This window comes from Camponotus floridanus, unplaced genomic scaffold (assembly GCF_003227725.1).
Source record: "Camponotus floridanus strain SB8 unplaced genomic scaffold, Cflo_v7.5 scaffold5, whole genome shotgun sequence".
NCBI classification, from domain to species: domain Eukaryota; kingdom Metazoa; phylum Arthropoda; class Insecta; order Hymenoptera; family Formicidae; genus Camponotus; species Camponotus floridanus.
In genome coordinates, this window is record NW_020229658.1 from 3,930,103 (window position 1) to 3,955,783 (window position 25,681).

At 37.9% G+C, this 25,681-nt stretch overlaps 2 protein-coding genes across 5 annotated transcripts in view; one reads left to right on the top strand and one right to left on the bottom strand.

Moving 5' to 3' along the window:
• LOC105258023 overlaps positions 1–25,681 on the top strand; it is a 328,244-nt gene that overhangs the window by 153,545 nt on the left and 149,018 nt on the right. The window lies entirely within an intron of this gene.
• On the bottom strand, positions 9,974–11,727 carry LOC105258022. The gene is made up of 4 exons (XM_011269065.3): positions 11,530–11,727; positions 11,376–11,435; positions 11,049–11,190; positions 9,974–10,950 (listed from the first exon to the last, which is right to left on the bottom strand). Exons 1-4 carry the CDS (start codon positions 11,602–11,604, stop codon positions 10,811–10,813), a joined length of 417 nt encoding a protein of 138 aa, XP_011267367.1. The 5' UTR covers positions 11,605–11,727; the 3' UTR covers positions 9,974–10,810.

The following is a 25,681-nucleotide window of genomic DNA, read 5'->3' on the forward strand; positions in this document are numbered from 1 at the left end:
TTTCAAATTGAATTTAATCTCTTTTTCATTCTTTTTTATATGTATAAATTAATTATATATAATAACATTTCCTACTACATAAATGATTAACACATTTAAATTTCACTAACATTTGCAAAGAAAAAACCAATTAATATAAATGAATTACGAAAAAAATGTGAAAAATTGTGGCAGTTGAAAAATCAGCGAATAAACTACACTTTGATACGCCAAATTATATTTTCTTATTTTTTCTTTACAATTCAAAAATGAATGTATAACTTACACAATATCCATAGTCTAGCATTGTTTTGATACGATATAAACGCATTTTACGACGCGTCGTTAGCGCTGAAGCCAGATCCGGACTTTAATCCCATAATTTTTTAACTGTCCCCACGAATTGTGTCCTCGAGGGGCATAACTCTGGTTCCTGAATCGGATAGATAGCAGTGGTCACGACTTAGAACTGCCATGATCTGACGAGCCGGGATTACATTTGATCCTTTTGGGTTTGCGCTCCCCTCGCGCGACACCTTTTACTTAACGTGGAAGTCGCTGTATAAAACAACACGTGACAGTCGGTCGTAGTTCGGGAACTTCCGTGTCATTGGGTATTCCGTTCAGCTCGACCCGTGCGTTTGTTAACGCGCGCGTTATCGCCATGATTTATAGACCGTATAAATATACCGCGCGCGCAACGGTGGCATAACGTATGCCACTGATATCTGCTTCCACTTTGTTACTTCTACCTTCCAACGAAATGAGCGGATCGCGTAAATTTTCCACGAGAGATGAAATATAAACACTCCGATCTTCGCTCAGTTAATTACTGGCTGACGTTAAGATGCGCGTGAGCTCCGGTGAATAACAAATTTATGGCTCTACGCGAGGATGAGATCACTCCAATTACTTTATTCGCTCGGGAAATTTGACGTTTAATCACCACCGGCAGAAAGAAGACGTGAAATTGAGACGTAAAATGAAACGGATCGTCGAGCAGATTTCTTAGACACACAACATCAGTCATAAGTTTATTGACATGATTTAACGGATAAAGTTTTATCGGATTGATCATTCATCGAATTAATAAATCAAAAAGAGAGATTTTTTATTGCTGATTTTTAAGCATTAATTAAGAGCATAAATACAACCAATATTATAAAAATATAAGAATAAAATTATAGAAAAATCCATGAAAATATATATTGTTTATACAATGAATTAAATATAAATCATGTACAATATATATATGAATTATAAAAATCTTTTATAGTAAAATAAAAACTTTTTAAATAATTATAAACTTTTATGATGATTAGAAGATTATCATAAAATTGTATATTAAAATAATTACTTTTAAACGATTTTTGCGTAACGTAAACTTGCAGTGCAACAAAGCACGGAGATGTAATGTAAATTGTGTTAATTTGAAGAAGACAACGTAAAAGAGCGAAAATTGTTGCCTCGAACACCGAATTACCGAGGATCGAAAATTAGAAAATGTTTCGGATTCGAGAAGAGGCTCGAGGTCGTTTTACATGAGATTGCGAAAGCGATGAGGAGGGTTGCCAATGGCTCGACCGCAAACACCTCACGTACCGTCATGTAGATTAAAGCCCACCCACTCTCTCCCCCTTATAAGCTTTCGTGTGCGTGCTGAAAACACACGGGAAATCTTGCGAGTTCACGAGAAGGGCAAATCGCGATCAGGGTCGGGAGCAAGAGTGGGTGATGGTGATGGTGATGGTAGTAGTAATGGCAAGAGGAAAAATCAACTCACGAACTTACTCGGGATCAGACACGCGTCCTACAGCGTCAGTAAGCCTTGGGTCGACACTGTCGTCGGGAATAAGACGGTATTCCGTCACGAGATCTCCGTCCAACTTTGCCGACTACGTCGTATTAAAAGCTCGTACGAATCGCACGTGATCGACGTCGTCGATTTCCGCGCAGCACGTGGAATCCGCCATTATGTATATTTCGACACATTTGTCGCAGGAGATTCTCTGCCCTTTCACGATGTAATTTTATATTACGGTATCAAAGAGAGTATTTTTGCTTGAAAAATAAAAAAAATAGTATTAGATGTTCGAAAATATTCACATTTTCTCGCTCAAGATGCTTCCACCAAATTTTTTTGTACACTAAATTATAATTATTATCACAGTAAAGTTATACCAATTATAAAAACTATAGTCCAGCAATGATTTATTTCTACTTGCTGTTAAAATTAATTCTGTTACTTGATATACATTATTTGTATAATTAAAGTGTGAAGTTGATTTTGTCATGTTCTGTGTTATAATAATAATACGATCATGCAAATATAACATAAATTATTGTTAAATCTGATACAAACAGATCTGCTAAGAGAAAATTAACGAATAAATTTTTATCAAGCTGACAGCAGTTTTAAATATACATGAAATTAATCTAAGTTTATTACTATATTTTGGAGTTTTAATTTAGGTTTTCAAGATTTAATTCTTATGATTAATTAAGTTTTAATTTTATCAAATTCTCGACATCTTAGAAGAATTATTATAGTTTGCTTTTAAAATAAAGAATTTAAGGAGATAAGTCGCACAATAAAAAATCCCTGTGTGCGTTCTTCGTTAAACCATGATAAATATTAAGTTCGTCTCATCATAATTTTATGGACTCTACCAGCGTAAAAGACTACCGGTGTCCTACGAGAAATACAATTTCACAGCCGTTAAACGCAGCTCGCTCAAGAATGTCGGCGTCAGGCTTTTCCCTCGAAAACATGCCTCTCACGAGAAGACGAACCTTAATTTTGTGTTGAACGCAAAACATGCGTGTGTCCGTCTCTTAATCTAATAGCGTAAATTCCAGGGACTTTTACTGTCGTGATTCATCGCAGGCAGCCGCCGTTGTCTCATGCTGTTTTTGACGCGTCACTAAATAGGCATGTCTAAGACCAGTACAATCATCAAGTTACGATGGCAATTTTTTAGGTGAGAATGGCTTTTGCAATTTATTCACGACTGTTTTACATCGTGCATTTTTTCGAAAATTATATTAATTGTCATATATTTTATTTTCCTAACATTTCTATAAATTGGGGAACAGCGGAAAATTATTAAGTTGTGGTTAATTTCAATTTTATTTTATATACGAATGGTTATTTTATTTGTTGAAAAATCAAATCAAGATGTGTAGCAACGAGTCAGATGTGATTAAAAATTATAATTTAATAAGATTGATGATATTGAATCAGACTGAAAATTGTAATAAAATAGTGAGAGATAAGCCCCAGAGTTCCTGTACGCGCGCGCAAATAAATCGAACTCGCCATTAATTGCAACTGCAACGAAATTGATTCCGCCGGTTCATTCCATTTATTCGGCGTTATATAAAATATAGTAATTATGAGCACTGTATGACATCGACGTTTTAATTATCAAATTTTACATTGCGTCCCGCCGATATTTCGGGAGATATTTGAATCAGGCCTGTCACTTTCAATAAAAGCGCGCCAACGAATAAATAGTGAATTACTCGCTCGTCTCGGTCCCGATATGTAAAATATTCGCGACGGATTATCCGTAATCTGCTTACGATAATACGCGATCGGGGCTTCTGGGACAATCTGTAAAGATTAATGGTACGAAACGTCGCGTCCGCGTGATCGATTCACTCATCGTGATGAGTTTGCGTTAGGGCGGCCAGTTTTAACGCAGCGCGACGTCGCGACGCTGACGGCCGTAAACATATGAGGGTTGCACGGCAGTAATTTTGAGCCGTAAAAGTGGAGGCTCAGGCCTACAAAAGGGAGTGACTCGGACTCGCGTCGACGTTAACTCGAATCGTTACCGTTTTACTGATCCCAAACAGTCACCGACGAATATTTAACAGCAGCGAAAATCGACCGGACGAGCCGCGTTGTTTAATCGATGATTCCCTGCAATTCCTGCACGTTTCTGTATATTACATCGCAGAGACAATTTATGCATTTTTTTATGTTTAAGTGCACACTGCAATGTCAGATAGCGCTTCCTAGGACTGATACTTTTTTAATTTACAGATCGCGATTATAGCTTGATGAGACATTGTATTACGATGTCTTTAAAATTTAATTAAACTTTCCTGGAACGTGTTATATCAGATGAGGAAAATTTGCTATCGTGCATTACATTGCCAGTACGTGAAAGATAATATTGTCACAACGTTGACAGATGCGTAAAACACTTTGCAGAACCCGATCGATGCTCACGTATATGTGGAAGAATTTATAATATCGAATTTCTTATTTTTATTTTAACAGAATATACGATATGAGTTGGAAATTTATAAATGCATTATTATTCTGCAGAATATTAAATTATTCATTAAAATTCCTTATTAATATTATTCTTTTACACGTTACATGTTTTTAACAAAATATTACAGCGATACGAAACAAAGCAAATAAATTTTTCATATTGTTGTTTTAATGGAACGTAATTAAATTTAATTATTTTAAAGCAGGATTAAAATGCGCTTTACATATTTATATTTAACAGGAGAATATAAAAAAAGTTAATATTGATGATTAATCGAAAGAGTATCACAATTTAACAATGGCACGACTAATGGAAGTTTTAATGGCGCGAATGAAAATCATCGTTTAATATTCATATTATAAAAAGGGATAACGTGTAATATTAAAAAATAATTCGCGATCGCGCGAGAGATGGGAGCGTGGCAGACCTTAAGCGGTTAAGAGCCTGATACATTTAATTAAGTACCATAAATGAACAGCCGTCGCGGTGTACTCGGAAAACTGTAACATTTCCGCGGCACGCCATGGAATTACAACGCGAGAGATCGCTGCTTCTCGTGCGTGTATCGCGCGAATTAATTTCCCGTCTCGTCGTAAAGCTTCCTATTATTTTAATAGCCACCCTCCGTAGGAGCGACGATAAAACTTTCGCTATGCGGGATTACGCGATGCGCGCACGTGTCTCACTCGGGGAGAGGAAACGCGAGTTGCACCGTACGGAAGTCGCGTTAACGCTCGTAAAGAGAATCTCTCCCCCTCGCCCCCCCGATAGGAGCGGCGAGTCGACATGAAGGGATGATAAAGGGCGGCGAGGGATGCGCGCAATAGTACGCGGGGTGCGCGAAGGACGAAGCGAGGTGTAGACGAACCGGAGAAATGGCCCCGGCTTAATCCTCGCACGCACTTACGCGGCGACGCGAAGGACGTCGAGTCCGCGAGCGGCTCGGGCTCGTTTCGTCCCGGGTATAATGCTCGCGAAATAGCCCCTTTAGTATGATATACGTATCACTTACGCGGCGCGATAATGAAAAGATTTGCCGGCTCTTTATGACTTTCGCGCAACCAGCTAACAGGATCGTTCGTTTCCCTCCCGGAGTCCTCCTTTCCTTCGGCGCATATTTTTCCTTCTCCGGATTTTCCGGATTTTCTATCTTCCCGCATTCGATTCATGTAGCCTGCATATCGTTATTAATGCTTTATATCTTGCGGCGGGGCTCTCTTTATGAAGAAATAAGAGCAATTTCCAATCGGAAAAATTAATAATTGCATTTGTCTCAACGAATCTAACAATAAATTTAATTAGCCTTTAAACCCACAGTGAAAATACAGAGATTTATTTCCTTAATCGAGAATTTCAAATAACTCTCCACATATTTCTTTTCTAGATATCAGAATAAAAAAGTAGAGAAAAATAAGATGGTGAAAGTTTTGCGAGCGCAACTTTCTAAACGATACTAAGTTACTGAGTGCTTTAATAAATTATGTTACCACGGCACGGCACGAGATCCTCGATCCTGTAACCAGTAAGCGGATCGTTTTGCGAAAGCGCCACAAAAGTGGCTGATATACGCTCGCATCGTTCTACCAAGCGGATCGTTTCCACACACCCGGGGCGACTTTGTAGCATCGCTGGGGCGTTTAACAAGTCCAGAACGACGAATTGTGGGCGGTTGCGAGTGAGTTAGGGCGACGTTTTGGGGAATCGAGTCGAGTAAGCGTATCGCGTATCAGCCGGCAGTTTTACGCGAATGAGCGATGCTGGGAAAACATCGTGCTTTGTGTGCGTGTGTGCTTATTACTCTATTTTCCCGCACGCGTTAAATCTTACTTAAAATCCGCGCGAGAAGAGCCACATTTTTTATTCTTAGTCTTCTTCATCTTTCTCACTGTAATTTATGAAATGAATTCTTTGACTTCTTTGGCGTCAAAATACAATTAGTTTTATCATTATTTATTATTAACATTAAACAGAGTTTAATATATTTTGTTGTTTAAAAATAAAATGTAATATTTTATTTCAATTGTTCAGTGACTAAAATATTCCTTTTATAACAGTAATAGCACCTCCTGTAATGGGTAGTGGTGTTTCCATACGTTGACCACAAATCATTTTTTATGTACCATGCATAGTATCCTGAAAGGACTTAACTCTAGTGCACAAAGTATATATCCTGCTCTATGCTACTGTATTTCTCACTGGCCCTCCTATAAAATTCTCTCACTCGCTCTTTTTCGCTCTGAAATTTACTCGCTTGCTCGCTCGCTCGCTCTGTATATGGGTACGCATGTGCCTGTCTCTCAGCTTAGCGAAGCTCCTCTCGGGGCTTAGACTCTATTTCCATGACACCCCCTCCTTGTCTCGTAACTGCGCGTCCTGGTAACGAGCCCGCCGTACTGTCGAGGAGGAAAAAGATTGGATTCCCGAGAATCTCGAGAGAAGAATTTTTTAATACGCGTACATAAACGTTTCGCATCGAGCTGCGCGACGTTCCGACGACGTAAAAATGTTCTTTATGCGAGAGGCTTTTCGGTCACGAAATGTCGAACGAAATGCGAGCGCGCATTTTGAAACCAAGAAAAACGTTCATTCCGTCGACGTATCACTCGCATACTTTCTCGTTCTCTTTGGAATACGAGTTTCCCGACGTACTATAATTAACACGAATACCACAGAGCAATTTTATCGATCGTAGTACAAAATATACATAATGTAGTCTATCATGAAACAATTCATTTAATATTATATCATATCTCTGTCTGCAACAGCTTTATTTTTATTATATCATGCATCGATTGCCTATTTCATACATCTAATTAATAATAGGAAAAGTTTATAATGAGATAATTTATTTTTTGCATCGAATATATTTTTTACATCTGTAATTTTGAAGATATTAATAGATTAAAGCGACAATTGAAAAGTTGCTTCGACACGATCGAAATCATTATTTATCTATAGCATTAATCGACAGCTTCGTTCGACACATTGCTAGGCAAAATAATGCAACGATCTCAGATCAATCCGCGAAAAACAGAAATGGCAGAACGTAAGAATGCAGACAGATCTAAAAGGGTCGCGATCCCTTTCGACTGCCGACTGTGCATGTCTGAATTGTCGACAGAGAGGGGGAGAGGGAGAAGGAATTTTTCCAGATACTTTCGCGGGATGAAGGCACCTCCCGTTTTGGTCGAGGAAACCTTCGATACTTACCATCGCAGAAGATAGAGGAACGATCGTTAAAAGCCGCCGTCATCCTCGCATTCGTCAGTGTTTTCGTTCAGGGAGGATTTCCCAGTATGCTGGAAAGACTGGGATAAGTTGGAGCGAAATTGATGATTGATTCGAGGTTACAGCAGAATGAGAGATTTAAAAAAAGATAATCTGATTGTTTTTCAATTGATGTCTAGAGAAGGCTAGTGTTGAAAAACTTAAGAAAAGGAAGTAGAGGGAATTTAAGATTCGCTTAAAACATTCAGTTCACTTAAGATTATTTATTAATGATTTATACAGTAACAACTTTGATTAAACTAGATTAATCAATAATTCTTTAAATCACTTAGGATCGATCAGTTAGGATCTTTGTAACTTTAGGCAATCGGTAGCTTAGTCTTAATACTTTTTTAAATCTCGCCTAAAGTTCATTTCGACATAATTTCGTTTGATCATAATCGCTGGGTAAGGTTAGAGACGAGAACGAAAGGAGAACCGGTTAAATTGTCTTAATCATGAACTTACGGACGATTAATTGCTGAAATAATTGCAGATAGCGGAACATTTAGATCTACGTCCCGGAACATTGTTTGACGTGGATATACTTGGTCGGAATCTGTGTTTCCGGACATACGGAACATAATATATGGAGATAGTTACAATCCTGATCAGACATATTATGTTCCGTGTAAATGCACCGCTGTGGGAATCTATCATGTAATGTCCTATGTGAGCATACATGAGAAACGCGTTTTAGGAAGAACGAATTCGATTTGTCACAATTAAGAGATGACATCCAACCATCGCAATGCAATATCATGCGATGAAATTGTACGTAAATATTTTATGTAAACTTCCGCGTATTTTTTACGTTGGTAAAAAAGTAATTGAATTCAGTAAATTTATTAATCTTTTTTTTTAATTCACGAGATAAGAAGGAGAATCACCAAATATTATACTATACATATAATGCATGAAAGTTTAATTTCAATTTCTCGAATTGATACGAAAGTTAACAGGGAAATTTTATTCTCTTGAATATAAGGCAAGCTTTATTTTAACAGTATTTTCATTTCAAATTCTCCGCGTCAACCGAAATTTTATTTTCGTTCTTTTCTACGACGCGAGACATGGCCGATTTATTCCTTCGTCGTTGGAATCACACAGCACGTTGAAATCACACAGTAATATGATAAATAAAATAAAATCGTAGGGAAAAGGGTACGCGAAAAACGACGAGTCTGCTACGAGTCGTCGCGATCTATGCGTGGCACACACGCACAAATGCCTACGGTGGTTTCGCGCCTGTCACATAGACGGTGTTTAAATTGAGCGTAGAAAAACGCGACCCCGCAACTTGGTCCTGCATGCCGGAATTTTTCTTTCGTGATGCCTATTTTTCGTCGAAATGATTCATTATCGTCGCCACTCGAAATAAACTTGCGTGCTTTCTTCAGAGTTCTTTCTCGACTACATACTATCTATAATAAAATATACAAATGGAACTTATATACAGAATACGCATAAATTATTTACAACATTGATTACAACATAAGACGATTGAAACGGTATGTATTAAATAATCCAAAGTTAGACGGCGCTATTTTTTCTTTTTCTTGCTCTCTCTCTCTCGCTTTCACTTTAGGATTATACAAAATATAATTAGAAAAAGAACTTATATTTTAATAAGGATTATTTAATAAAGATATTTTAATAAGGATTAATTATAAATTAATGCAATTATGATTTTTTAAATACATACATGCATGCAATATAAAATACGAGAAATTCTTTACCAATTATTTATAATAATCTCAGTTTAGATTTCTTTTATCCAAACTTTTATTACATGCAATAATACAAAGAACATGCTTTAATGATATTCCATCCAAACGAGAATTATTCGAGAGCATTATATCTTTCCGTGAGCAGTAAATGACTAGCGGAAATGAGCCGCACCTTTGGCACTTATTAGAGAAGGAAGCAGGTCTCATTAATTGCACTCTCGACTTTAAATATTTTGACATGCTGAAATTTGGCCGCGCGTGCCATCAGACGCCGCGTCAACGGCTTGCGCAAATATTTACGACCGTCTCTCCCTCGGTGTGCAAATCTTCTCGGATTTGGATGCTGCTGCTGTTACACAGTGTTTCGAAGATTTTCATTTTTTCGTATGAAAATAAAATTAAACGAAACTTCGTGACGAGAGAAGAATGGCCCGTATGAAAAATCACCGTTCGCCTCTGCTCGCAAAGAAAGGATATTACGAATGTTACGCTCCTCTTGCTAGAATCGTAAATCTTTCCGCCACCGCTGAGTTTTGCGAGGTTTTACGAGATACCAAGTTGGCTGCTTGCTTAAGACCGACAATTCTTCCTTGACCGATGAGCACTTGATTCCTTATACATTATTGGACATGATATTTATTTCAGCATGAAAAGTTGACGTGCCAAAAAATAATTGATGAACTTTGCAAAAACATATAATTTGTAGATATGCGATTTATTTATTTTACATTACTTCGTTACTTTATAATTCGTTATGACATTTTATCGATACAACCGTCACCTATATACTATCTATTGTCGTTTATATATCACAATAGTTCTTTCTACATAAAATCTTTCGTGCTGACAAGAATTTCCCAAGCGATATCGGTATTAGTTTTTACGGTCGGCACGTCGCCAATATCCAAAAGTTTCTCGATAAAACAATACTCGAGCGTGTCGCGTCGACTCATCAATTAGGAGCTAATTGATTTCGAGTGTAAATCTAATGCGTAGTAAGGTTTTTCAACGACGTCGCACTGTTTCGACCGGGGTTGCAAGCAGTGGTTACGGTGGGGTTGCAAGCAGTGCTTGCAGACGAAAGCGGTTGTTCCTGCTAAATTTACGGCGAGAGGGCTAAGCTTCCTCTTTTCTTACAGTTTCTCTCTCGTATTTCTCCTCTTCTCTCGCCGTTAATGAGTCCCGATCGTACGGCGCCATATGTTTCCTCGGCGATGCTGTTTGTTTTTTGAGGGAGAGGGGAAAAGCGGGCTTTTACGCCAACGTCGATCGTATCTCTCTGCGTTGACGTTACGAATCCGCATGTAAAATGTAACTTAACCGCTTTACTACACAGGCTAGCGTCCGCGGTCGGGCCGCCATTAAATGTTCGATATTTTCGGGTTTATGTTATATTCATGCGTCGACAATGGATGGATGTGCAGTGTGGGAAATTTCGGCGCACGAAATACAGATAAGCAAACAGATATCCGCTGGATATGGGCGATGATGGGAAATCAATCATTCGATTGATGCAAACGCGTTTATTGTTCGCGGAAAACGAGGTTACTCTATAAAAATTTTATCGGCATAACTGTCATCATGTGCGGAGACGTGAGGACATTGTTGATCCTTATTGCATCGTCGAAATTTTAATTGGTTAGTGTTCGTTTCCAGAGAATCTAAATTTCGCCGTGTTCCCTTTACTGCGTCCCCCCCAGAAAAAGAAACTTTTAGTTCGTGACATTTCCTCGAGTGACGTATTTGATTGCAATTTTTAATGTAAGAAAATTTTTATACGTACCGCAGATAGTATTTGCTAAACAAATTGAATTTGAGTCGCAATCTTCATCTTTTTTGCAGTGACCTTTCCCTTTTTGACTACCAGTTTGTTTTTTGTTTCCTTTGTCCGGGAGATGTAAAGTCAGAATATCCGAATATTCGTCCTTTTTTTAAAATACGTATTGATGTTATTGATGGTACAACACATATTTAGAATAATGTAGAATAAAACAGAAATAAATAATTAGACTTAAATGCAATATTTTGAGGCGAAAGGTATCATAATTTTTCAAAAGTTACAACGATATGCGAAAGATTATGCTAAAGAGTGATGTGATCAACTACTTACGGAATTGGAATCGTTTGTGCTGAAATCTTCTATATCGATCACTCGAATATCCGATTTTCCCTACGACGGAACGACCAAGAAAGATTAGCACATAATTACGGTGTAATACTATAATTTTCACTACCCATCTATTTGGCAAGATGATTCGTCGTACCTTGTCCTTTATAATACATGGATACGCGGTTGAAACGGCGCATATTAACAACACGAAGAGGAAAAATCGGCTCATGTTGGGTCAACGTGCTTGAGAGAATCGTAGCGTCTCACGACGTGGAAGCGTACTTTTATACCTCGGGTCTTGAAGCGCTTCGTTGCGAAATTGTTCTATCAGCGCGTTCTTATCGAAGCGCCGTTAAAGTGTGCGCCTTTGAAAAATGGATCGTTGAAACTTTTCTTAACTCGAGCGGAAATTATGTAAACGCGACTGATTTCCAACGCCGTGCTAAATGCCCGTAGGTTTTGCCGCTTATTTTCGCACTTATTTATCTAAATTAGAAACAAGAAGCACGTCGTAAAGTACGCGCGTCGTGACGTTTCGCAATTTCCTCGTGCGAGGAAAAACAAATCTTTGTTATTTTAATTTTATGGCAATTTTAAACTGTTCTAGTTGTATATTTTATTAAAAAATATATACTCTCTAAAATTCTCGTGTCAACTTAATTAAATTAATTAAATTCGTTGACAGGAGCATCATCAATTTTGAATATTAAGGCTCAATATGTAAAATGAAATCAAAAGATGTTATGATAGTAATATTAATAATTATTATATTAAAAATTTCAGAAACATTGAACAAGCTCTCTTGCTACTTATTTCAAAATATTTTTTTCCGATTATTTTGAAGCGTATTTACGATCGCGTTGCTCGTAGATCAACAATGTCTATGTATCCTTGTTCGATTTCATGGTACGTGTACTTTCTTCTTCTTTTTCCTCTTAAGCGATGTATATTTTCAGCCTCTCCTCGAGTCCTCGGAGACAGAGAGGATACTTACTGCGCATTTTCCGCAGAATACCGCGCTATCTTCCATAAAATAAGAAATACGAGACACACACTCGTTTTCCAGTGTTCGAGGAGGTTCAATCCCTCGAGCGCAGTATGCATTTTCTCGCTCGACTAAGTGCATAGCAATATGGTTGTGACTTTTCATCGAGCAGATCGACTTTAATGATCAACAAGCTCGCCTTTTATTTTTGTCTCTGCGAACAAAAATGTCCAGGAGAGCGATCGTAATCACGGAATTAAAACCTTTAATCGGCTGTGCATCATTAACATAGTTTGGTAGAGAGATATTGTGGTTGTTGCAGGACATAAAAAACGCGGAAAATCTCGCGAAATAATAAAACTTGCTTCGTATACCAAAGTGAGGGCCCTTCTTACTGTTTCTAATTGCGCTCGGATAATCATTGCATGCCCATTAACACTTGAGCTCGCGCGTTCGCTTATTACGCGAATAATCAAAGATGTTTTCTGCCATCGGCAGAATGGCCACATTAGGAAATTGCACGCTTCGTATCGCGCATATCGTTATTTTCGCTACCTCGTTATCTGTCTTTGAAAGAGCTCTTTCATTCATACGCCAATATATGCGCGTATTCGTGCTTGTTGGAGAAATCCGTATGTTTGCCTTGAATGCGAGATCATTAATATCTTGTTACTCTTGTTGCATCATTAGTTGAGAAACAAAATATTATAGAAGAAGATTTATTACTGTATTTTTGATAGTCTTAAACGATCTTTTAAATGCGCATGATTACATATTAAATGATGTTAAAATTACCCATAGTTGCATTAAAAGATTACACGTTTCTGCCGTAAGAATTATTATTTCCGAGCACAGATAAAAATTTTTGCGAGCACACTTTTGTTAGAAAGACATATAAGACACATGAAGAAAAAATAAAAAAATTATGGAAATTATAGAAACATGGGGAAATATCGAAAATTATATCGCAAAAGTCTCTTTCTTTTTAAGAAATATTTTATATTATTCTAAGTACATCCATTATCATGTATGCTCCGTTAATTCCTAACGCCACATACTTAAAAGCGAGGGAGGTACAGCTGTTTGCATAGCGTCACTACTGTTAGCGAAGTTGCGGCGTGAAGGAGTAGTCCAAACTGGATATGGCGTTGGAGTCCTCGACGGTCTGTCGACGTGACCGGAAGTCCTTTGTTCGCTTGATTGCCGAACAACGTGGAAACTGGTCATTAGCTTAGTAAATAATGCCCTCTCGAGTATAGTTTAACTTTTAGTTAAACATTCGCTCGCCACCATCATACCTTTATTATGTCACTATAGTCTTAGTGTAAGTAATCCCACTTTACTTATGTACAACGATTACAAATTATTAAATATTATTAGAGAGAAATATAAAAATTAAAAATAACTCGCGATATTTTGTTTTTTGAATTTTTGTGTGAATTCCTCATCGTTCTATTATATCAGGATTCTAATAAAATTTTCTGTTTTATTGTTTCTAATGTTATAGTGATATACTTTAAACAATGATGAGAAACATACGACAGAAGAAGTTGATTTGTTTAAATTATCGATTGCTTTAGGAAAACAAATTGGAAATATTTCAAAACAGAAGCAAACTGAACTATGGGCTTTTCTCGGTGCTGACTTCGCGAAAAAAATGCACGGACCAAATTAGTTGAAACAGTCACAGTCTAGACGACAGGTTGTGAATGATGAATGAACGCTGTAGGTAATACTCGGAGAAAGGTAATTTTGAACTTTTCCGTGGTAAACGGAGAGTCTAGACACCCGTTCATGTATATGCGTGTGTGTACGTATATGTATATGTATAAGAATAGAACACAAATCTTATAAACTTCTCTAGACTTCTCTAGAATCAAATATCCGAAGAAGAGAAGACTACAAGTTTCTTGTTGCTTTGTCGCGCAAATCTGTTTAATAATGTTAACTTTCGCAATAACAATAACAAACGTAACATTCTGCGAGAGATATTTAATATTCTTGAAGAGAACGATATCACATTTATATATATATATATATGTGTGTGTACGTATTGTGTACACGTGCACAAATTTACGTGTTTATCTTGTACGAAGTGATCCAGTTACAATTCATCTGCCAACACTATCAATTTGATAATTGTAACTAAATTTAATTCATTATAATTAAAAAAATTAAACGATAAATAAACTAAAGACGATATTTTCTCATTTAAATTCCGAAAGTGTAATTTGCGAAGATTCTTTGGACAACCATAATCAAATCATGACTGTCGATGATTCGTATTATTGTTGAAAAGATCTTACAAAATATTTGTAGACATTTGTTTAATATTTTTCTATGTTCTATCAAATTTAAAAATTTAAAGAAATTCAATATGTCACTTTGCATTTGCTCCGCGGTCGTTTCATTTACATTTTCCAGAAGCACATAGTCGCGCTTGGCTAATCTTGTTAATCGCAGCGAAAGAACGCTTTCGTGGAAGGATGGGCGAGAAAGGTGGAGCAGCGATCTGATTCGTTGTCGCGCTAAACGGTCGACGTTTGCACGCGAGAATAAAGGCGAGAAAAACGAATTGCAGATTCGCCCCGCGGGATCATTCGTCAGCTCCGTATATTTAGACGACGTTCTTAACACGTCGCTCGACTCTCTTTCCTCTCCTTCTCCAGTTTCTCGTCTCGAGCGTATCTCTCACCACAATCCAAATAAATCGATCGAGCGCGAGCTTTAGTCCCGATGCTTTTTCACATTTTCCTTAGATTTCGCAGACTTTTGCGATCGAGTGTATGTCCGGTCTCTAAACGGTTCATTCGATTACCGCTCGGACAAGCGGATTACTTTTTGCGGATATCACATTTTTCACTTTGTGAAAAGCAAAAAATTATTTAACAGAACCGTACTCGAGTGCGTGCACGCATCCATGCGCGCGAGTGGATATAATATACGGACGGTATATTCTCGAGCACGGTGCGCTCATGCAGTATTCATTCAAAAGCGTTTAATAACCAATACTGTCGGTGAGCGGAATGTAATATTTTTTTTATACCTGTTATATATAAAAAAAGTAGGATGAAAAAAAAACGAATGCGAATCCGATACATCGGCACGAGACGCGAGCGAGCGGGCTCGATGGTCGATTTGCTTTCGCAGATTCTTTTTTTCGAGCATTATCGCGCGTCGGCCGAATTGCAATCTTTATCCCGACCTGATCTGCTCATCAGCCGAAATAACCTGAAAATAACGCGCTTCATCTTCGATCATTGCTGCGAGATCCAGCAAATGAAGATTAATGGCAAAACTCGACTCGGCCTTATTAAGCGATGAAAGATCCCGCGAAATTGCTCGATATCGATATACAATATCGTCTGATATTATTGATATCGATCGTTTATAGGCATCAAGCGGGATGTATGCACGCACGTATGCACGCGGAATCCGTGGGAAAGCGGCTTAATTGGAGCGATTATCCCCTCGTTCACAAAGAGATAGCGACCAGCATTTCGTGATGCACTTACGTAACGATTAAATCGACGTGCACATATGCCTCCAACGAGCGTGCGCGTCCTATATGTATTCCAGACACATAGATGGAAGTAATGCGGGACGGAGATTGGGTCCTGCGGTCGATACGACGTGCCCTCATCATGTTTAAAGCCCCGACACGCGGCTGCCACCTTCCAGCGTCTCGATTTCCTAACGAGCGAGTGACGCTTTGTCTTATGACCGGATCGATACCGGCATTTAAAATATGCAATCGATCCTGATTAGAAACAATAACGGAATAACTCGTAATGCGAGTGCATTAAACATGTATTGAATTAAATCAAATTAAATTACATGCAATTATTAATTACATAAATTAATTACAAATTAAATTACGCAAATTGAATTATGTACAAGTCTTTTCGAATATTTAAGATCGAATTGTAGTTAATTAGAGGAAGGTAGTTGAATATAAATGACAGGAAATAATCTAATTATTTATAGCGACACGTGTATGAAAATTAAATTTTTGACAATTATGTATTGTATCGAATTACGTTTCTGTAGCATTTTCCCGGAGGTTCTTTTATTCAAGAACGTGCGAAATCAGATCCTGCATCGCCACCCTTAGATTCCAGAGCGTCGATTCGTCTTTCTCCATCGACGCCCCGTCGTCTTTCGGGCAACAAACTGCTCGTCTAACCGCTTCCGCCCTCGCGCCTCTCACTCACCAAAATAATATGGACTAATTTCGGCGGGCATCCCTCGGGAAACATCCCGGGGGAGCAATAAGGGAGCTACGGAAACGTTCGTCGGCATTGAATTCTATCCATTTGTCCGGTTGGCTAGTTCGCGGAGGACTGCCACGAAACTTCTAATTTCCCCATACGTCACGCGTGGACATCGCTCTGACATGGCCAATCGTGGCCCTTCCTGCTGCAATCGCTGCGAAAACACGTAGGGGCTGTTTAACCCTCTCACTTCTAGTGTATATCCAATCAGGAAGCTATTCTTTTTTTCACTTGTAACATGCAAATATGATATGAATGTGTATCCGCTACTGTTCTTTATTAAGGGAAACTCGTCTCTCTTTTCGCGAAGAAATGTTGTTCACCAAATACGCTTATTTAATTCGCGAAGGTATTTTCCATTTATCAAGTATGCTTACTGTAACTATCGTGGAACGCACTCGAAGGCACGATAAATATACCTGGCCTGACCGAGAGAGTTCGTGACTTAATCTGCAAGAGTATCTCGATTGTACACGCGGTCGCCTTACGCTATTTGTGAATTTATGGTCTTATTCATACCTCGCGCTTTCAAGCCTTTCCATCTTCCGTATCGATATCTATAGGTACGCGTTCCGTAATAACGCGTTGCATATCAGTAATGCATTTTCGTAATGGTGCTTTTCTCTGAAAGCAATCTTTACTGAGAAAGGAGAGAGGGAGACATTGTTCAAAGAGAATATTATTCAGAAGCAAAAAAAATTGCTAAAACATGCAAACGTTTTTAAAATGATATTAGATAATTAATTCTCTCATTCACAGATTGGAAAAATTAAATATATATTTAAAAAATTGAATATATATTCTAAAAAAATGTGCGGATTAAAATTTATCACAGTTTGAATTTAAGTTCAGCTTCCATATATTTTTAGCGCTTTGATTTGATTATTTAACAGATGTCGATTTCGTTTCATCTCAGATCGGAGACTCTTTAGATTCGCGCGATAGGGATTTTCTCTTCGGTAAAAAACGGCGATCCTCTCCTCGTGGAAACCTTATGGGAATCTTCGCGAGTCTTCGCTGGCAGGGAAAAGGCCTGAAAGCAGCACGACGGCGGATATATTTCGCTTGCGCGGCTTAAGAACACTATTCTCTCCGCCGTCTAAGGCGGAAATCCTGGGCAGCGCGCCGTCGTCAAGATTCCCGAAGTGGAGTATCGTGTTCGGATGTCTTTCATGTTTTTCGCGTCGAGTTGGTCGTGTCGCGCACGAAGCTCGAAAGAAATCGCGTACTTCACCGCGAGTGAGAATCTTTCCGTCACCGTTGAGCATTTCGGATTAGAACTTAGACTTCCGAAATTCAAGACTACATTAAACAAAATAACTATTTCCTTTTTCCCCAGATGTTATGCGCGCGTCTTCTTTCAGAAATGTCAAAGGTTTCTACAATTTTTTGTGAAATAGTCGACTTGTTTAATCCGATCCCAGGCTCTACTAAATATTTAATATATAATATGACGTATATATTTAGCATACAATTATCGGAAAATTTTAACTTTGATCGAGTTAGAAGCACTTAAAAATATTTTATAAAAATAATTTTGAATGATACTTAAAGATTTTATTTTTTTTTAAATAATTTTAATTTCTAAGATATATTTTGTATATTATATATAAGAAAAAAGAGCGCTAGCAATAGTGTTTTATTATTTGTTTTATTATCAATACTAAAATTATTTTGATTATTAATGAGTTATTGCTTCAACGACTTTGCCTAAGAATTTAATCCGTACTGAAAAACAGGATAAAACGTTCACGAAGAAACCACTGATAAATTTCTGGATAGAAGAGAGTCGCGAGAGATAGTAGAATAATAAATCTTGCTACTCAGCCATTCCGACAGTAGAATTTTGCAGCGAAGAAGAAATTTCAGCGCGACGACGCTTTTTACTCGATATAGAAAACGCGTCTAATGGAAGAGCGGCTGACAGACGCTCCGAGATGTCTTAAAGGCCATCGATTCAACCGAACCTGTCTGATAACTTGGTAGTAAGACTTATTGCGTGTCGTAGAATGGTTCCGAGTCCCGAGAAGACAAGGGTCCTCCACGAGTAGGGCAGTTTGTCGAGATCCTCCGCGACAACTATCTCCTACAGGCAGTGGTCTTCCTTCTCTTTCTCTCTCTTCCTCGATAGTAGCTTAGAATCCGTTTTCTCTCCAGTTTCTTTAACCGCCTCCAGTTGTCCACGTTCAGAAACGATATCTCGAACGTGCGACAACGCTCGAATTAATTCTTTTTGCCGATCCGCAACTTATTTGGTAAGAAACGCATCACGTTCGTGCCATCGGCACGTACGCGATTCGTATTCCTGCGGATAATTGCGATAGTAGACATCGGCTATTTAGCGTATCGATGCTCGAAAATAAAGCAGCGGGCGTCGCTGCGGGATGTGATTGGATCCACGCCGTTTATTTTAATTTGCAGAAAACAAGGCGCGAGGATGGGAACAAAGGACAATAATTGTTTCGTTCGACCCCACGATCCTGATCTATAAATTAACGGCTCTTTCGGGCCTCTCTTCTTAATTGGGCCGCGTATTAATCCCCCTCCAGGATGCGACCGCAAGGATTTATTTGCGGGGCGATGCGAAGGGGAAAGAACGGCGGTGATAAGAGAGACTCAGAAACTGGCTGGAAATGTGGAAGGACACGTGGGATTACGAGGTCTTAACTGTGCGTGCCAAAATGGACGAGGATCGCCTTGACGTTCTAATGTGAAGATATCTGAAATACAATGCTTGCAAAAAAATCCATACAGACAGATCTAGATTTCCTATGACTTTATTATTGTTATTATTATCTAATGAGAAATCTCTGAGAGCAATTTGAATTTTTGTTAAATAAAGGGATATTAAAGCTAATAATATTTTTAATTATTTTAAACAGTCTATAGAGTTCGCGAAATTATTTATTATTTTAAATAGCTTTTATTTTAACGAAAAATAAGTTTTGGCAATTAATACAATATCGCAAATTGAGTGAAAGGAAATTACAAAGCTGAACATTTATTGATCTTTATAACCGTTTATATAAATACAATGTAAACTAGTAAGTTGTATTTTATATCATGTAAATGTTGATATTTGATTATTGCGATTTGATATTTCCTAATTTGATACGTATTTACGGAAATTAATGACGCGCCATGATATCGATAAAATATAATCGTACATTCATTTGCTTTCGTTAATAGGCAATGTTGCGCCAAGTCGAAAGTATCGAAAACGTTACGTTGAAACATTACGTATATTAAAATAAACGTTAATCGCACGCTGTAATTTTTCGATGTGTAATTTGAATAACGAGCGTCGCGACCAAGTGAATACAGACGGGAGAAAGTAGACAAATTTGATCAACGGCTGCGACACCTTGACATCCTATTCGTTTCCGGTTGTCGCGTCAGCTTGCTGGAAGCGGCTAATTAATAATAAGCGCTTAATTATGCGAATGGATGCGCGCTTTTGTTGATTGCGCCAGCAGATACGGATGAATGTCGCCCACGAGAAAAGCCTATTCGAAAGCATATTTCATGACGCTTCGCATTCCGTGCGTGCATTTGTACAACCGGATATACGCCACGCAGCCGTGTAACAGTTGCAACGTGCTACTGCAAACGCAATTATTCGTAAGCTAATATTTATCAAAGACACATGCACACGTTTATCCGCGGATTAAAAAAAATACTTAAACAGATTAGATAAATCCCCGTTGCTATTTTTTTTCAAAGTTTTGCATTTTTACAAAATATTGCAAAAAATTTCAAATACATCATGCTTTAAATAAGCTTCTTTCAACATTTTGTATATCACAATTTGTGCCTTTTGCATTATAAGGATGTTTTGTACCTATTTTCAAAATATTGAGAATTTAAATAATGAAAATTGTACAGAATGTCCTTACATATGTTTAGAATCTTCAGTACAACTTTTAAATCGTTTCAGCAAAGCGTTCACAAGTTATAAGAATTTTAATTTGCACCGAATTAACATGTGTTCTTATGGGAAACGTATAACCACGTCGATTCAAATGACAAAAACACAGGGAAATAATATTCAGAATTTGTTTAAACACAGAGAAATAATATTCAGAATTTGTTTAAAATTTGCAAAAGTTTAAATACAGAGGAAATATTTGGTCAATAATATTATACAAGTACTAACTGATTAAAAAGATATTAAATATAATTCAATGAAGTTAGCCATGTATCTGTCATAAGGCGAAATTCTCTGATAAAAGTTAATCATTTCGATTAACAACATTCGGAATATTTCAATAAAAACGCAATAAATATTAAAAAATATATCTCTTCACTGTAGCTAAGATCAAATTGTAAATTCTACACAATTACTCAAAATACACCAAAAGTGAATATATTCGTCAATATTGATTTTCAGCTACTTTTGCTGGGATTGTACATACAAAACATCTTTAAATTGTTCATAATTTGCTATAGAAAAATTCTAATGTTTTAAATAAGTTAAAATAGTTTACAGATAAACAGTTGGCTTTTTATACATATATCTTTCGCTCTATATTTTTTATATATGCCAAAAATCACTGTCAAATCGTGTCAACGACACGACATTTTATCGCGGAGATTTTCGAATAGTCCTGTGCATTTCTTGTTGACTGAGGGAAGTTAAATAGGGGTGACTAGAAAAGGCTGCGCTGTAACGATTTGAAAGCCGTTTTGACGTACGCTTGCTCCCACGAGATCTTTGTGAGTAAATATATCGCGAGCATCCGCACAGACCGGATAAGAGATAAACAGCCGCAAAATTCATCTTAATTTTAGAATACGGCTCTCGTAAAGGGTAGTCCTCCAAATGTAGTCACGATGGAGAAAATGAGCTGCGACTAATTGAATCACGTAAAATTAACGTGGTAGGGTATCCCCGAGAAGATTAATGAAACGATTTCGGTAACAATTGCGTCATCGAGCCCTTTCGAAAATCGTTAACGCTGTTGTTATCCTATCAATTTAACGATTGATAAATTGTATAAAAGCATAATGTATATTCTAATATAATAATAAAATTAAAAATATAATAATAAAATTAAAAATATTGTAATTAATATATGCATATATGCAATGTCTATATTGTAATTAATAATGGTAATTGGTAATAATTAATAATATCAATGATTAATCATGCAATCAATTAGATATTATATAAAATACAACAGATGTTTTTAATACCATATCATTATCTAATATACACGTTATATACATTATATTTTTCTTCACAACAATCTGTTGATTAATTAATTCGTGCTTATTCGACTAGAATCGCAGGTAGCTTATCAACTTCCGTTTATTACCCGCGAATTCGCGATTAATGGTCGATCCTGGTTACATATCTGTGCCATCTACGAAGGCATACGCGGGTGCGTATATCGCGATCTCTTACCGGGCATTCGCGATTAGAATGGAATTTTAGGGTGTGCTTCACGACGGGTGTTTGCGACGAAAACGAGAAGGGGGCAAGTCGCACAGACGGGCGCGCGATAATTAATAAACAAACTCATAGATATGCGATAGGGCGTCGCGTGAGATTTACATTGAGGGGAGGAAGCTTTTGCTTTTCCCTTCGCTTATCGCCGATTAGAAACGCGAGTGTTCGCGCGAGCCCGGCGACCTTCGATCGTTGCACGTTAGAGTAGCTTTTTATTTTACTTTCTTCCTCGGGAGTGGCTAGGCGGAGTTAGCCGAGGGTTAAAACGTTTTCAGGCGCCGTGCTTCGCAGTCTCGCTGCATCGCGCAAAAACAAGGGTGAGTTACGAGCGAAGGGTGAAGTCCGTCTCTCGTCGTCCTCTTCTTTCCGTACTCACGTTTAGGAGTCGGATAATTTAGGCGATACATTTGAATTTGCCACCATTACCCCACCAATAGCCCTACCGTTTATCTTCGTCCTTCTCCCGAGGGATATTTCCATTAGGTAATTATCGCGTCAACGGATAAGTCAGGTTTGAGTTTTTCTCGGGAATCAACTAGTTTCCTTCATTTATTTTGGGATAATTTGTTTTTTTACAGCTATTGAATTAAAATTACACAACTTTGGAAATTTTTTAAAAATATTACATCTTATATAGTGTGTCAATTCATATATTTATCCTTGTTTCTTAAATATTCTCGTTTCTTTCTTGATATTGTTTTTGTGAAAATATATTTAAAGAGGATATCCAAGGTATTATTTGTTCATATTTTCGTGAATAATATTGTATTCATAAATACTTTGAAAATAATTATTTTGCTTCTCGATTAGCTGATTATTTGAGAAAAACGGTTCGATTGATCTTCAAATGGAATTAGCGTACAATTTAAAAGCCAGAGATCATCGCGATAATTTCCACCAAACGGAAATCGTGAAATCTCTGTCTTATCTTCCTAAGACATTCGTGTATACGCGAGAACGTTCGCTATTTTACTGGTAGGGTCATATTTCTTCGATTATCGCGTGCGTGTGCATCAAGACGAGCGAAATACAGGTTTTATCATTTGCTTCGTAATTAATGCTCGGTCTATGCAATTAAAGTCCCGATTAAGTTCGAATTGGGGAACTTTTCACGAAACAATGCGCTATCGGTCGGCAATGCATTATTGCGTGATTCTAAAACAAAAATCTCAAATAATTTTAATCTCACGTGTTGTTTCGTGCGCATAATTTAATAATAATTCTTCTCGTTTGATTGCAGGTAAGCGATGAACGCGATGGCCTACTTGTTGGAAGAAATTACGCTCGTGTTTTGGTCGGATCTCACAGTGACGTGAAATATAATATACCCAGTGAGTCCTTTTGTTCGAGTAAAAATATTTTCGTGGACGACTCGTAATTTCGCTTGTCTGGCTGACGTGCGTATCTAAGAAATGGCGCACTCCGCTGTTCTTGCGACGTGACACGATAAATCGTTCGAGTCGAATAGATCGCCATTTACGTAAACATGTCCGCTCGTACCACGCTGTATATCCCGAGCAAGAAAGAATATAATAAAACACAGTGAAGGATCGATACTAGAAGAAGTTAAGTGGATAACGTAATGGTTCCCGGGTTAACGCAAGAGCATCCAAAGCGACGCGATGGTAGGGTAAAGGCGCCGGAATTTCAGCCATTTTCTTCGGGATTCGTCTCGCACGCGTATTTTTCGAGAGGACCGACTATCGAGGGGTCGCGTCCGCGTTTCGCGATCTCCGCGTAATCTTATTTGCAATATATCTCTACGAGAGGAAGGTCGCAACGAGAGACCAATCCGTTGTTTTCTGGTGAGCGTACTTTTAGAATGTTACGTGTCTCGCGATGTTTGCAACATTCTCGATGCCGTCGTCATAGTATCTTTTTCTCTTTCTATTTTCCTTTATCAAAGTACGTACGACGCACTTTTACGAGCGCTCACACCAGCTACAGGAACTATAAATTTTCCGTTTTACGCCGGCTATATTGAATATTTTGCCTACGACTTATCTGCAACTATTGCGAAAAAGTACATCGCACTTTTGATAATTCCGACAGTTGGACTCACACCTATGACTCACGGTGTAAATTGTCGATCGCGAAATCCATTGCTTCTTAGCGTACAATGGCGTACAGGGAAGCGACTTTGTCGTAAGGGTGATTTCGAGGGACCGTTTACGCCGTCATCCCCCTATTCCGGTTTACGGTGGTTTAATTATCGACTGAACCGGCACGACGATAAATCTCAGCAGCTGCTTAACGCCGAGAACGGAGTGCAGTTGCGAAAGAGCGGCGCAACAGTTCGACGAAATTGACGTCCTCGAATTTCTTGGCTTCTCTTGATAAATTCATCGCGTCGCATTTCACTCGCGACTTTCGCACAGTCGCCGAATAAATTATACTCGTGCTAATTTCGACGTTTGAACATTCGATGATAAATGGTGCGGCGAGAGAGGGAGAGAAGGCAAGCTGCGCAATCTTAAAAATAGGATTTCTCCCCGTAGGGAAATGTAATTTCTCTTCTGGCGCGCGCTCTTTCGCCAAAGTTCGCGATAAAAGTTAAATCGGAATTAACGAATTAAACAGTTCAACGAACGGCTTTAAATAAATCCCGCGAATAAGGAGGAAAGTTCCATAATCGTCGGAAGTTCGATGACTTTTAGCAGATGCGATTCTCGTAGATGCTACGAGAAGATGCTAGCGTTTTATTTGTAGATATCCTCGACTCGCGGAAATTTTAATATATTTAAAAAGAAGACGTTTCACGTTAGATATATATACATACAAAAATTATAATAAATCATAATAAATAAATTAGCAAGGCATATTACTTTAGACATCTATCAAATGTACAGTTATTTTTTTTGCATGACAAAAGAAACATTTAATTCTTCTTTTTCTTTTCCTCGAATCTTCCAGTTTATCTCGCAATAAGTAACAGCGATTGCTTTCTTCGTCCGAGTATCGCGAGGAGCTATCCTCATTGAAAAAGGTCATTTCTCACGTCGCCTCCTGAGGGCACTTCATTAAGATGGCCTATCAAACGACGGTCCTTCAAGCATTCCGACAAGAGACCGTTTCCTCGACCTGACCTTGTCGAAGACAGGGGACAACCGACAGGGGACAGGGGACCCTTGAAACACGTTCACGAGCGTTTTGTAACGAAGGGCAAAGCTCCAAGTAAGCTCCAAGTTCCTTTCTTCGAGATTCTGATGAAGAGAATTGAAGGGAAATTCGATGAAATCGATTTTCTGACATCTCGCTTTAACGTTATCTCCAGAAAGATTCGATCATCGAAAAACTCTTTTCTTGAAGACTTTATCTGAGGGAGAAGAGTTCATATTATTAACGAAGATGATTTTGGCCCGATTCTTTTTTGTTTAAAAGCTCTTCATTATAAAAATGAAATTAATTTCGCAAATTAATGATGCAAATCAGAAATATTTATCACATTTTGTTATTATTACATATAATATTTTGATAAAATACATACAGGAAAAGATGATATAAATAATTGCAAAGATGAGAAGTTTCTCAACTGTATCTCTTTTTTTGTGCATTTTATATTTCTCTAAAAATTTTTCTTTTTTATACAAATTTA